The sequence below is a fragment of the Pocillopora verrucosa genome, chromosome 9, assembly GCF_036669915.1.
Source record: "Pocillopora verrucosa isolate sample1 chromosome 9, ASM3666991v2, whole genome shotgun sequence".
In the NCBI taxonomy this organism is placed as follows: Eukaryota; Metazoa; Cnidaria; class Anthozoa; order Scleractinia; family Pocilloporidae; genus Pocillopora; species Pocillopora verrucosa.
The window spans coordinates 14,599,934-14,614,389 of NC_089320.1; the positions used below are offsets into that span (position 1 = coordinate 14,599,934).

General features: G+C 35.4%; 1 protein-coding gene across 1 annotated transcript; it reads left to right on the forward strand.

Moving 5' to 3' along the window:
• The first annotated feature begins 502 nt into the window (after positions 1-502).
• On the forward strand, positions 503-14,429 carry LOC136283504 (dentin sialophosphoprotein-like). Its single transcript, XM_066172471.1, has 18 exons — positions 503-584; positions 1,032-1,097; positions 2,569-2,634; positions 2,844-2,915; positions 3,694-3,750; positions 4,145-4,210; positions 4,904-4,972; positions 5,569-5,634; positions 5,785-5,835; positions 6,171-6,236; positions 7,100-7,165; positions 10,289-10,345; positions 10,490-10,540; positions 10,690-10,752; positions 11,613-11,678; positions 13,007-13,063; positions 13,537-13,605; positions 14,155-14,429. The coding sequence occupies exons 2-18, from the start codon at positions 1,034-1,036 to the stop codon at positions 14,427-14,429; spliced, it is 1,281 nt and encodes a 426-aa protein (XP_066028568.1). The 5' UTR covers positions 503-584; positions 1,032-1,033.
• The last annotated feature ends 27 nt before the right edge of the window (positions 14,430-14,456 follow it).

The window sequence follows — 14,456 nt, forward strand, 5'->3', positions numbered from 1 at the left end:
CGGACGATTGTTAGTCTTGACGGAATTGAAATAAATTTTTGCGACGAGAAAAATTCTCAAAAAGCTTCAATTAACCGTGCTCGATTGAAAACTCTTGATCAATAAACAAACTCTCCTTGTCAGTCACAGGAAATGCATAGAGAACAGTGTGGAGAATATGAATTCTGATGTCAGGGTATAAAGGGGTGATATAGGTAGCAAGTACCTCTTGCACAGGGAGCAGGTGAGTCGCATTTGACTTTACCACATACCTGCAGCTCATCTCGATCGTGTTGAACAACCGTCGTTACCGCGTGTATTGAAATCCTCACACTTTTCAGTGGCTTTCACTTCTTGACAGCAAAGCTTGAAATTTTCTGATAATAAAATCATGACATACGAAAATGAAACGAGAAGTTCTGGTTTCCGTTTCTTGCTCTATTTCCTTCAAATGACATGCAATCTCCATATATATATAACTGCCTGTCTGTACAAGAACACTGTGCATGTTACATGTTCATTTTAGAGTTTCATCTAGAATCAGCAGCTAGAGAAAGTTTGATCACGGATATATTTTTCCAAGCATTTTTTTCTTTGAGATTGAGGTAAGAATTTAGTTTTAGTGCATTGATTTTGGCGTTATCCAACAAACAAGTGCGTTAAATATATTGGAACACAAATAGAAAAACTGACGACCATACGTGCAAATTCAGGTGCCCAATTTAAAGTTATTCTTTATTCTACTCACCATGGCGAACGAGACGGTCGCAAGTTAGAGCGCTACTGGGAAACTGAAATTCGAAGATTCGTCATTCTGAAGCTAGGGACTTCATGTTCAGTCTCAGTGGGTCCAACAAAATATTTTGATATCTATCCTGATTATTTTCCCAGAAGGTTTAGGTTAATCACCAATTAAAGGATACATTTGAAATTTTCCCGAAGGTTTTTTTTGACCGTGATATGTTTTCCAGTTTTACAGTTGCATTAAGAATCGTTTTTATACGAATATCAGTGACACAAAGCAAACCGGTTTGGTTCTGTTTTATTCTTAGTTATGGCTGAAGATAAAGTTTTGCAATCAAAAGAAGAACTAGGTCTGAAGAGCGAGAGTTCCTCAGGTGAGAGAAAACATATTTCAACAAATTGTAGCATGCACTCAGGGGAAAGACGGACAAATTCATTTAATTTTTAACGAGAATAAAGATGAATTTCTACCAGGGTGTAGCCATTGAAAAATGGAAAAGAAATTATAAGTTTCAAGATTTATCCTCCGAAAGTCCATTGCTACAATGTCGACATCTTCGCAGCTTTTTTTTATGGGAAATACATGAACATCTACAAATTAAGGGGAAAAAAAGGTCGTGGTAAAAACTATCTGTGGTTCAGGGTATTGACTTCTCTGACAATAAATTAAGCGGCCATTAGAGTCGATTTTAATCCTGATAGTAATAACGCAGAAAGATACATTTGTCTGCTGTATTGTTTTTGTTTGGTTGTTTTGTTTTTGTTTTTTTATATGAATTTACGATGCGCAATGTACATTACATAAAAAGCAGGTGCATTGTAATTAAATCTGCCTTGACACCGTACGGAATTTCTTCGCTTTATTATCCGATACATTTGGAAAGTGTGCCATTCGTTTTTAATTTTTTTTACCCATCTTCGTGAAAATCATAGACAGTAACTACCGATGAGGTTTCATTATCGACAGAGTTAAAAAACTCATGGTAACGCCCGCCGGCGAACCACACTTCGGCATTATTCAGTTAAGAAAAAAAAAAACATGAAACAAACAAATAAAAATATTGGACTTAACCAGTATTAGTTTTGCAAAATTTATGGGCTGCATTGAAAAGCTTTGATTCATAGAATAGAACTTTGAACAGTGACGTCACAACTTTCGTTATAAATTTCTTTTTCGAATCCAGAGAATGTGTTTTGATCTTCCTAGCAACTTTCCACGGTAATTCTGTTGTTGTCGTGCGTTGTTCTCTGTTTACTCCCCGTTACACTTGAAGTTAAATTAACCACCTGAAATACATATTGTCCTCTTCAATTAAAGTGACCTATCAAGTTCCGGGGTAATTTAGTATTATCAACCGAGCTGATAACTAGGTGTCCAATTTCCGTTATTGACTCGGTTGATAAAACTAAATTATCTTGTTATACTCTCCCAACGACGCAGCACCACAGTTTCTTTAGAAAGTTACCCACTTTATTCATTTACCAAATTCCAAATCGATTTAAATTTCAGCTACATGTAAAGAATGTGAGACAAACCAACGACAGATTTAGATTTTTCCAGAGGAGTTCGCAATAATAATAATAAAAATACTGGTAAAATTAAATAAACCAAAAACGGTTGATGACTCTCAAATAAAAAAAAAAGATTTTGAAAATACAAATTTGAGTTGCCAAAACAGTGTGTGCCTTGAGGAACGTGTCGAAGATAATAATAATAATAAGTCTGCAACATTTTAAACCTTCAGATCATCTTTGTTTTCCGAGCCAAAAGAGTCTTGAAGCAGTCGCATTCACAGTTTCATTTGCAGAAGAGTCACGCTAACACTGAGGTGACTTCTATTTTAGGTATGTCAGAAAGTAGCGTCCCGGAAATCCAAGAAAAACTGGATTTGGATGACGAGCTTTCTTCAGGTGAGGGAAACAAAACAGCAAATAAATTACAATTCTCGAGTTTGTAAGATTTTTAAGAAGGAAAGTGACCTGGAGCAAGAAGCGTATGAAAATAAACAAACAACTGATCATCGATTAAGAAGCAAAAAGAAACAATCAAATCGCAGTAAGCGAGTCGAGTTAGTGTACTTTACATTCTGAACTCAAAATGAAAAAATTGTTTTGCTTAGTATCCTTAGACATTGAGAAATGTCAAGTTGTATTCAAGAAGGAGTCTGATGTCGTTGGTTTCAAATCAACAGGTATAAGTAGCAAGTGTGAGTTAAATGTGTATGAATCTGTACCATAAATAAGTTTTCTGATAAATTTCGCGAATAAGTGAGCGTTTCTTAACAACTGTAGAAATAATATGTATTGGAACTGGCTACATCGTGAGACATATGATTACACTTCATGGCATTCACCATGATGAATGATGAATTACTTCCACTTTTTCACGATATGAACAAAACAACCAAACTAACTGTTTTTAATTTATTAAAACGAAAAATTTTTAGTCTTGTTGCGCCAGGAAATAATTTTTTGCACTTTTTCAATGATAACAAGTTTCCGGTAATTAAGTGTTCAAATAGCAAAGTAGACTTCACTAACACTTGTGTTTTCATCTATCTATGTCTTGAAAACTATATAAGTCTATTGTTAAGAGAGCAGCAGAACTTGACACTGTCCAGTTTTGAACAGCAAATTGCATTATTTGGATTGATTCGTCAAAAACTTTGCGATGCAAAGAAGTCAGTAGACCGTCAGAAACAGACTGAAAGGACTGAGTTAGTTTTATTTGTTCAATATTTGTACCGAAATTCGAAATAGAATTATTCGGTGAGCTCCAAATAGCAAAAACGAGTTAGGGAAATTTTGACATTTTTAGCTTTTCAGTCTCTTTCATTATTTCAGTATTAAAATGGAAACGTCCAGGGAAAAACCCACAAATATCTTCAGCAGAGAAAACAAAAATTTTTCGAATTTTCATTACAAATGACTTTACATTACAACACTCTTTGTTATTTTGAGTTACCACAGAAGCAAAAGTTGAAGCAGCCGACGGAAAACAAGACCATCTTGACCACAGCTCATCAGGTAAAAGAGAAAAAGAACGATTCGATGTCTGTTAGGTTTTTGGTTTGGATTTTCATACTATACCTCACATCAGAGGTTTGTCCTTATGATGGACAACTACTTAATTATCTTGTTAGTCCAACAATAAAGTTTTCTATAAGAGACCACACACAATAAACTGGTGTAACACCACCTGGGTGATCCTGGGACCGATATCTTAAGTCTAATAATAATAACGATAATAATTATGATAATAATTAATGATAACAGTGAGGAAGATGATGATGACGATGATGACAACAGTACTGATAATGACAATGATAATAATAATAATCATCATCATCATAATGATAATAGTTACGACGATACCGATGGTAATGACGATCACTAAAGCCACCTTTCTTGTCATTTTTAGACGAGGGAAAAGATGAAGAGTTATCAGCAGGAAAGATAAAGGAGTCAGAGATTGACTCTTCAACAGGTAAAGGATTGAACAATGAGGATAGTATAGTAGGATACTGTAACTATATAAATGCCAGTTTGAATAAATGCTTGTTTGAGTCAATACTCAGTCGCATCTGGTTTGATGCTTTAAAGCTTGAGAACTCAACAAAAGCAAAAGTAACTAAACAAAACTAAGGCCAAAATGTATATTAGACGCTGTAAGCGAGGTCGGGTGTTTCCATTTTACCAGTTCATTATCCTTCCGCACTAACCTGATTTGGAAACATTTTCCCAATCACAACCCAAGCTAAATGATTCATTTCTATGTATTGGACTCGTAAGGAGATAAAGTTTCAGGAATCCAAGTAAAACTGGATTTTGGTGATGAGCTTTCTTCAGGTGAGAGGAAAAAAGAAAAAAAAAGGAGACAGCAATAAATTAAGTCAGTGGGCATTGAGTACAACAAACGCTATGAAACAAACATTGAAATAAACAAACAATAGATCACATTAACTACAAGTGTTCTTAGTTCAAAGGTAAATGTTTTTTCTTCATACAATTCAAGGCCAAATTGCAATGATGAGGGAATCAGATGGCAATGATAACAAATTAATAGGTATAAGTCGGTTATAAGTGTAACACTCAGAAAGTTTGCAAGCCTACATCTGAAGGCTTACAAACTGCATTTAACTCAACTTCGATGAGATACAACTTTTCATCATAATTTCAGGGGCAGACAAAAGTGACGCTACCTCAAGTGATAACGGAGTGGATTCTAATGCTTCTTTGTCCGTAGCAGGTAAGTTGGACTGACTTGGGTTAAAATCAAAGATATTCATAATAGGAATATATCTCTAATGGACTCCATCTAATTAATGGTTACATGCCCCTGGTGGTCGTGGGAGAGGTAAACAGAATCTAAGATACTGAAAAAAAAATAGTAGCCATAACATGATGATGTTGACGACCGCGAAGACAGTGATGACGATCATTCAAGCCCCTTTTTTTAATTTTCGACTTGAGTAAATTTAGGTTTCATCATTTGAAAAAAGAAAAGATTTTGAGATCGGCAGTTCCCCAAGTACAGAACAAAACTGTAAATGGTATAAAATATATTGTAATCTTAAGTCTGGTTCATTAATTAAATTTCGGTTTGAAATGAATCAATAGGCAGCCACATCTAATTCAATGATCTAATGCTTGATAACTCAACAGAAACAAAATGTAATAATCATGGACAAACAGGGGTGAAAAGGGTGCAATTATTATTCTTGATCATATTTGACGTTCTATATAAAGTAGTGAGGTTAATTTCTATAAATGTATTATCCTTCATTGTTTAAAGAAAAACTACAAAGCACAACCCAATATGTTTGATTCTTTCCTAATTTTTAGCTACTTCGGAAGGGAAAGATTCAGCAAACCAAGAAAAGGTGAATTTGGAGGATGAGCTTTTATCAGGTGAGAGAGATAAGACAGCAAATGAATTGCACTTCTCAAGTTTGTGAGTGAAAAAAGACCTATGAAAATAAATGAAACACAAGCAACTGAATCATAACGGCTAAATGTTTCCTTTACTTAAAATAAAATATTCTTCTTTACCATTCCAAGGTCAGTTTGGATTCAAGAAGGAGTCAGATGACGATGATGGAAAATCAACAGGTACAAGTAATTAGAGCAGACACAGAGTATGAGTTAGCTTAAGCGTCAATTAAACGCTGGTAGACACGTTGCAAAGCAAGTCAGCTTTTCGAAGATTGAAGAGAGATGATCACTTTTAGAGGGTCAATATTTAGGATAGAACTAAAGAAGAAATTATTTACAGCCTAAATCGGCACGATAACTATGCGTTTTACATTTTTCACTTTCCAAACTGATTTGGGTCTAAGATATTTTTACACCTAGGGGAAAAACCTTGCATATATTAAGAGATGGAGAAAACAAAAGTTGTCAAAAATCACGAATATTATTTCTAGTGACATGTGCTGGTATTTAAGTTGGTCAACAGGCCTCCTCAACAGCAGCTATTGGAAGCCTGGACTTTGCTGATAACGGTTTATCAGGTGAGAAAAAGAAACAAGCCTCTTTAGATTTCTTTTTAGAATTAACAATAACAAGACAACTAGTACTGAAATTTTGTCAACTATAAACTGAGTTGATAGTGAATCAGAGCCATTTGCTCTGACTAGGGGCTAATGCTCGAAATGTAAGCTTTAAAACTCTTTACGGTTGCTAATTTACGTTATCAACTCAGTTAATTACCCTGTTATACTCTCCCACCGACAGGACGAACTGTACCTCCAATAATGTTCTGACTGCATAAGAGAAGAATGATTTCCCAGACTCATAATAGCAGTTGTTATTTAAAACATTTGTTCGTGCATGTTTTTTTTTTTTTGTTTCAAAATTTATTTTGTCTTTGTAATTGAAATAGGGAAAACTCCCAAATAGACAGGAGGATCAAGAATAATAAAAAAAAGGGCTGAATGTTGTAATTTGGATACCAGTTATACTAATTGCTGTTTGGTTTAGCTGAAGAGGCGCAAGTTAAGTTAGGAGCAGGAGAAAACCACGGCCTTTGCGACAAAGCATTAGCAAACAGAAGAAAAATGGTGAAACGTGTTTAGCGCCGATCTTTTTACCACAATTCGCAACAGGAATTTCTTTTTTCTTTTAATGAGCAAATATTTATCTATTTTGATAGTCTAACGGGAAAGTTTTCGACTAGGCTATCACGAAAATTCGAATTGACCGTAAATGATTTCCTTTTGTAACATTCATTATTCTAAGACTTTTATTATCCTGTCAAATTTATCAAGAACAATTCTGATAATATTAATGATAATAATTATAGCACAGTTGATGAATAGCAACAATGATAATTGTGATGATGAGCATTTAAACAATCTGTTTTTTATACTTTTAGACCAGGAGAAAAGTCAAGTCCTATCCTCTGGAAAATCAAAGGATTTAGAGATCGGGAGTTCAACAGGTAAAGAATTATACCATCTTGGTGTGCATTTATGGTTATGATGGCTGATTTATTGAGGGAGCGTTGGTTGCTCTAAATCAATAAACAGGAGCATCTATTTTAATGCTTAAGAGCGAATTTTTTTTATCACCACGTGGGAGGTGGCACATGATCGGAAAAATCACTATCCTCATATTTCGCTCAGAGATACCTTAGGGTAAGTCTATAAACGTGGTATAATTTTTTTGTTCAGAGCTGTTTTTATTTTCTAGAAAATCACCAAACACTGTATCGAGCCCCAACCGCCATAAAATGACCGAAATGAAGTCGACGAGTAGGGCAACAAAACCTTTATTCCTCAAAAGCGCAAAAGAAATCAAGTCTTTCTGAATTTTACCTATTTGTATACGAGGTATTAAAAAATGATTTGCATCTAATAACGGGCTTGTTGACATAACTATGAATTATTGGCGAATATTTGAAAATAGCCAAAATTTGATTGATTAAAAATTACATTTTGGAGCAGTTTTTCAATAAAAATTTTTCCTACCTGGTATAACTCGGAATCACTTGAGATGAGCATTTTTCCAAAGTGGAAAGAATGTTCTTTCCATGGATATAAAAATTAATTTGGGGCTCTTAATTACTGCGAAGAAGTAGCCCGGTCTATTTCGTGCAAATCGCAATGCCGCCATGTAAACAACCGCAGATAATCCAATTAGGCTTTTTATTATCGAAGCCATAAGTCCAACAAAATCTTATCGCTTTGACCTATACTAGATTGTAAACTGGATTTCTTAGGCTCACCTGGCGAAAAACACCTTTCTAAGATTGGTTCCTTGCCTCAATCTTGTTATAAAGAGACTTGACGACAGCTTCGATAGTACAGCACTACAGGCGGTGTATACCAAATCACAGTGAAAACATCTCACGAAGGTTCCTGCCGGAAACGTCGCATTGCTGGACAGTTATAACCATATTTCAGCTTGGAACACTCACATTTTACAAGTCTTCCTTTCACAATAAGAATGGAAGCTTTTTTTTATAGTCCCTCTGCGCTTATGTGAGAAAGACATCTCAGCACACAAACAGGCTGTGGGCGTGAATGATGTTGAATCGGAAGTCGATCTCATTTTAGCACGGGCATCGATATTCACGTTGCCTTCCAATATTTCGGTATCTCGATATCTCCGTTCATCGTAAGCTGCCTTACGTGAGCAAGATCGAAGCCCTTTGTTTTAGCTGTACCTGTCAGCAGTGACAAACTACATGTAGCTTGAATATTGGTTTCATTGACCAGGAAAACACCTAAAGTATATGACACTGTATTCTTTTCCTTTCCTTACTTTCTTTCTTTCTTTCTTTCTTTCTTTCTTTCTTTTTTTGCTTTATAAAACCCATTCAGTTAGCTGGTATGGAGGAACTTCCTGATTTCTTGAATCTCCGAGGGTACGCCGCCTCTGTCTTGTCGAGAATTCGGGATCTCAAAGAATGGCCGATTAATTGTTTGATTAAGGGACGGGAAACAACTTTTTTCCGAGTTCGAGTTGAGAAAACTGTCAAGTTTCTAGCGATGGCCATTATCATCGTAGCAATCAAGGTACAAAATCGAAAGGTTTAAATTGATGAGCTAGCTATCGTAAGGAAAATTAAAAAAAAAAAAAAAAACCCGTGGAAATACGTGGTACTCGTGGAAATAGAGTCGATAACAACGCATGTATAGTCAGTACCAGGGGGTGACTAAATTTACGAAAACGTCAAAAAGTAGTTTTTCAGAATGGCACTGATTCAAAACACTCAAAAGAGATCTACTACGTTTTTTAAGTGAATTCGCGCAGGTTTTTGTTTAAAACATAACACTGACTAAGAAATAAATATTAGTTGGCCCTGCACTCGGTACAGCGATGTCTGCAGACGAATGCCTGTCTGGGTGTCCTGTGCACGTTTAGCGTGATTGCGTGACAAACATGAGTGATGACACACGACTTCGTTGGTGAACATCGTTGTGCCATTTGAGGAGCCAAACGTTTCTTAACTGAAACTGTAAGCAATCAAAGCATCTTGGTTTATCGTGCTAAAAAGACTTTTGTGTATACTGGAGTTGTATGGAAGCAGAATATAGAGTTGCGATGGTTTGCGATGATTTATGAACAGCTCCGAGTATTGTAAATGGTCAAGCCGGACGTTGTAAACACTTTTCAAGTGAACATGGCGATTTGAAACAAAAATAATGGAAACATCACTCCTTAATCACTGGTTTCAGAAGGTAAGGGTAACATATTGAGTTTCTGATAAAGCACAGCTCAAAGCGGTAAGATTTTGAAGAAATTATGGCTTCGATAATAAAAGAATAATTGGATTATCTGCGATTGTTTACACGGCGGCGTTGCGATTTGCACGAAATAGATCGGGCTATTTCTTCGCAGTAATTAAGAGCCCCAAATTAATTTTTATATCCTTGAAAAGAACATCGTTTCCAATTTTCAGAAATGCTCATCTCAAGTGATTCCGAGTTATACCGAGTAGGAAAAATTTTTATTGAAAAACTGCTCCAAAATGAAATTTTTAATCAATCAAATTTTGGCGATTTTCAAATATTCGCCAATAATTCATAGTTATGTCAATAATCCCGTTATTAGATTCAAATCATTTGTTAATACCTCGTATACAAATAGATAATATTCGGAAAGACTTGCTTTCTTTTGCGCTTTTGAAGAATAACGTTTTTGTTGCCCTACTCGTCGGCTTCATTTGGGCCACTGTTATGGCGGTTGGGGCTCGATATAGTGTTTGGCGATTTTCTAGAAAATAAAAACAGTTCTGAACAAAAAAATTATACCACGTTTATAGACTTACCCTAAGGTATCTTTGAGCGAAGTATGAAGGTAGGGCTTTTTCTAGGCATGTGCCACATTTTTTTGATTTCACGCGGTCTCCAGAAAAAGTCTCTCTTAAAAGCAATGAAAAGCAACAATAGGAAAACCTTGGGCCAAAAAGACTACATTCATTGTTCTTGATGTATTGTATTTATAAACGTGTCTGGTGGTTGCTTTCTAAAAATTTATTATCCTTCATTCTTTCCAAACAGTTTCCAAAGCACAACCCAATATGTTTAAATATTTTCTATTTTTTTTGGTACGTCAGATGATAGAGTTAAAGCAATCCAAGAAAAACTTGATTTGGATGATAAACTTTCTTCAGGTGAGAGAAATAAAACAGACAAGGGATAATGGTGATTTTAGTTTGACTGAGTACAACACGCGCGATAAAATCAAACACACGAACAAACTGAACACTGAAAGTGTTCTCTGCTCAAGTAACATTTGTGTTCTTTGCTATTTCAAGATCATTTTACGTCCAAGAAGGAATCAGTTGATGATGGAGGCAAACCAAAAGGTACAAGAGATCAATGTAAAACTGAATGAATGTGAGCCTAAGTCCGAGATTAAATCTAGATCTAAATCTTGGTATGTATTAGAGGTTGAAAAACAAAAGTCATCACAGATCGGGAGTGTTTTAACTGTTAATTTGTTTTGGTATTTCAGTTGGAAAAGAGGACAACATGGCAGCTGATGAAAACCTTGCTGCTGCTGACAACAGTTCTCTAGGTGAGGAAAAGTGATGACTTATCAGATTGTTTTTATGATTATAACAGTATGATACTACAACTCGAACCGAGATTTGTAAAGTATAATAAGCAAACCGAATAATCTTGGTATTTCGACAGTCTGACAGCCCAGTTATCAATCGCACTATTAAAAGTTTAGAGAAAGAATTGTACCTATGAGTGGTGGAGAGGCTTTTTATCTATCACCATGTAAAAAAAGGCCATACGAAAGACACAATACGCGACAAAACTCAAAAGTGTGAAGTTTTTTCCCCTATCATTTCTTTTACAGACAAAATTAAGGCTACCGAGTCTAAAAAGATACTGCGCCGTTTTAAGTAAAATATATCGGCACCGAGACGAAGGCGAAACCCATAAAAACTCAAGAGAACATTTGATTACGAGCAAAACTAACAAGGAGAAGTTTAAAAGATCGGCCGTGAGAAATGGTGATGTCAACAATCACATTTCTGAACATCGTCCCCTAACTAACCACAATATTGTTTGGGACTTTAAAAGATGTTTAACCTTTAGCATGAATTAAGTTATACGACTGACTTTCGGAAGCTGAATTACCTACTTAAGGCAGATTCTACCCAATAGCAGAATAAAAATCAAGAGAGTGAGGGGAACACAAAAGACCATGACAGGTCACGGTTGCTCTGACGAAGGGCTAACGCTCGAAACGTCAGCTTTAACACTTGAAACGGTCGTCAATTTACGTCATCAACTCAGCTGATGATACCAAATTACCCTGCTATACTCTCTCACCGATGCAGCACCACAGTTCTTTTGGCTACCTACCCCCTTAATTACAGGTCACAACTAATTATATTGTTATCATCATGCGTTTCATTTGAGTTATAACAGAGACACAAGTTGAGGCAGCTGAAGGAGACGAGAATTTTCCTTTCAACAACTCATCAGGTGAGAAATTGATTGTTGATCAGCTTTTTTGTAATTGCCATAACACAAGAGGTCGCATTAGAAGAGTTTCTCAACAAACAGGGTAAATTATTTCATTAAACTTACTGAGACTTTCTTAATCCAATTCTAAGGGTTTTCGCTTCCAATTTTTATGGAACTTCTTTCTCTCATTCCAATCAATATCGTCACCAAATTCAGTGTTTTTAACCATTAGCATCAAATAATGGCCCAAAAACTTGACCAACTTATGGGTCCTCGCTCATCACCTGAAAGTCTCAAAACTGTCGTCACCATTCCAGAAAATCTTCCACTATCCGACCCAGAGCTACAAATCCGTCCTCAGTAAGAGCTTAAATTTTGTTACCATTTTTAAAACCACCGACGAATTTTTTAAAAAGAGGATGATTCTAACGTATTAGAAAAGTCCAATAAGATTAGAAAGTTTAACTGAACTCCCCCAGTGGGTCAGTCCGCATTTATTAATTTTTTTCATCAAATGATGTTTTCACTCAGTAGATAGCAATAAACGAAGTCAGTGAGCATTGAGTACAAAAAACGTCATGAAACAAACATTGAAATAAACAAACAAAGGATCATTAACTAAAAATTTTCTTAGTTCGAAGGGAAATGTTTTTCTTTCATAATTCAAGGCCAAATTGCATTAAAGAAGGAATCAGATGGTACTGATGAAAAATTAATAGGTATAAGTAGTAAGTGTAACACTCGGACAGTTTTTAAGCCTACGTCTGTAGGAAGATTATCCGAAAAAAAACCCTGGAGTCGTTTTTGTTTAAAACTGAGCAAAATAATCATATTTCAATTGTGGCATTGGTCTGCATAGTTTCCGTAATTTCAAAGCAATCTATGATTGTTTACAAGAACTTGTAACGTTAAACAATTTCATTGTTTTCCTCGCACCTTGTTACTTGATCTTAAATGTTTACGCGGCTAAGAAGCCGTTGAGAGACAAGTGTTGTAGAACTTCACTTAAGGAAACTTTTTACCAAAAGGACAGTTGTAGTTATTTCAAATGAAACGTTTCAAGACAATTGAGCGTTTAAAGATTTAAAACTGACAGAATGAGTAATTTTCTGTGGGTTTATATTAAGACAGAAATAACCAAGAGATTCTTTCATAGTCGTAAGCCACACAATTACGGGGAAATTTAAATGTTTCAGTTTCTAAAGCTATTTTAGTCTTTTATATTGCGATATTAAGGGAACAACCCCAATAAAATTATCAGAGGATGGTGGAAATCAATAAAAAAGCTGTTTAAGTATTTCATTTTCATGAGCATTGATATTCTTTGTTTTTTTGAGTTACCAAAGAGGCACAAGTTGAAGCAGCCGAAGGAAACCAGGACTTGCCCGGCAACAGTTCATTAGGTGACAAAAACAGTTAAATGCTTTTCAGAAATTGTTGACTTGTACAATACAATACAATACAATACAGAACAGAGTTTACCCCGATGATAGACAGTAATTATTAAATATGTTGTTAATTAACTTATCCTTCTAAAATTTTCCCTGGTCCATTAGGTCTAAATACTCGCGGCACTCCTCACTTGGTTGTCGTTGTTATTTCCCCGCCCATAAGATGTCATTTGAATAAGTGTGACAAGTTCAATGTCTTATATGTGTACTTGATCATAGGCCAGATATCATTTCATTTGATGGACGTAAATTTTTACTCAACTAAACTATTAACACTCCTTCCTTTATCTGCCCCCGCCTAAACGAAAACTTATACTTAACTAAACTGAGCTAAACTTAGATAGACAACCGACCTTTTAGGTGCACTGAACTAAGCTTAACCAAGAACGCTTTAGATGAGATACAACTTTTGGTCATAATTTCAGGGGCAACCAAAAGTGAAGCTACCTCAAGTGCTAACGGAGTGGGTTTTAAAGCTTCGTTGTCCGTAGCAGGCAAGTAGGACTGACTTGGGTTAAGATCAAACATATTCATCATAGGAGAAAATCTCTAATAGACTCCATACAGTAAATTGTTACATGACCTACGTGGTCCTACCTGGGAAAAGTAGACAGAATCTAAGATAATAAAAACATAAATAGTAGCCATAATATGATGATGTTGATGACCGTGAATACAGTGATGACGATCATTCAAACCCCTTTTTTTTTTTTTTTTAATTTTCGACTTGGAGAAATTTTAGATCGGCAGTTCCGCAAGTACAGAACAAAACTGTACATAGTATGGAAGTATATTGTAATCATAAATCTGGTTTATTAATTAAATTTGGTTTGAAATGAATTAATAGGCAGCCACATCTAATTCAGTGATCTAATGCTTGAGAACTCATCAGCAATAAAAAGTAACAATCACGATCAAATACGGGTGATCGTATTTGACGTTCTATAAAAGGAGGTTAATTTCTATAAATGTATTATTCTTCATTGTTTAAAGGAAAAGTCCAAAGCACAACCCAATATGTTTGATTCTTTCCTAATTTTTAGATACTTCGGGAGGGAAAGATTCAGCAAACCAAGAAAAGGTTAATTTGGAGGATGAGCTTTCATCGGGTGAGAGAGATAAAACAGTAAATGAACTGATGAATGGCAACAACGATAATTGTGATGATGAGCATTTAAATAATCTGTTTATTATACTTTTAGACCAGGAGAAAGGTCAAGTCCTTTTCTCTGGAAAATCAAAGGATTTAGAGATCGAGAGTTCAAAAGGTAAAGGATTATACCATCTCTTGGTGTGCATTTATGGTTATAATGGCTGATTTATTGAGTGAGCGTTGGTTGCTTCA

Bases quoted from the DNA above. Each gene is read 5' to 3' on its own strand.
- LOC136283504 (XM_066172471.1), top strand. From the start codon at position 1,034: ATGGCTGAAGATAAAGTTTTGCAATCAAAAGAAGAACTAGGTCTGAAG. The intron at 2,635-2,843 runs GTGAGGGAAACA...TGTTTTGCTTAG, and splicing joins GGATGACGAGCTTTCTTCAG to TATCCTTAGACATTGAGAAA. The intron at 11,679-13,006 runs GTGAGAAATTGA...GAGTTACCAAAG, and splicing joins TCCTTTCAACAACTCATCAG to AGGCACAAGTTGAAGCAGCC.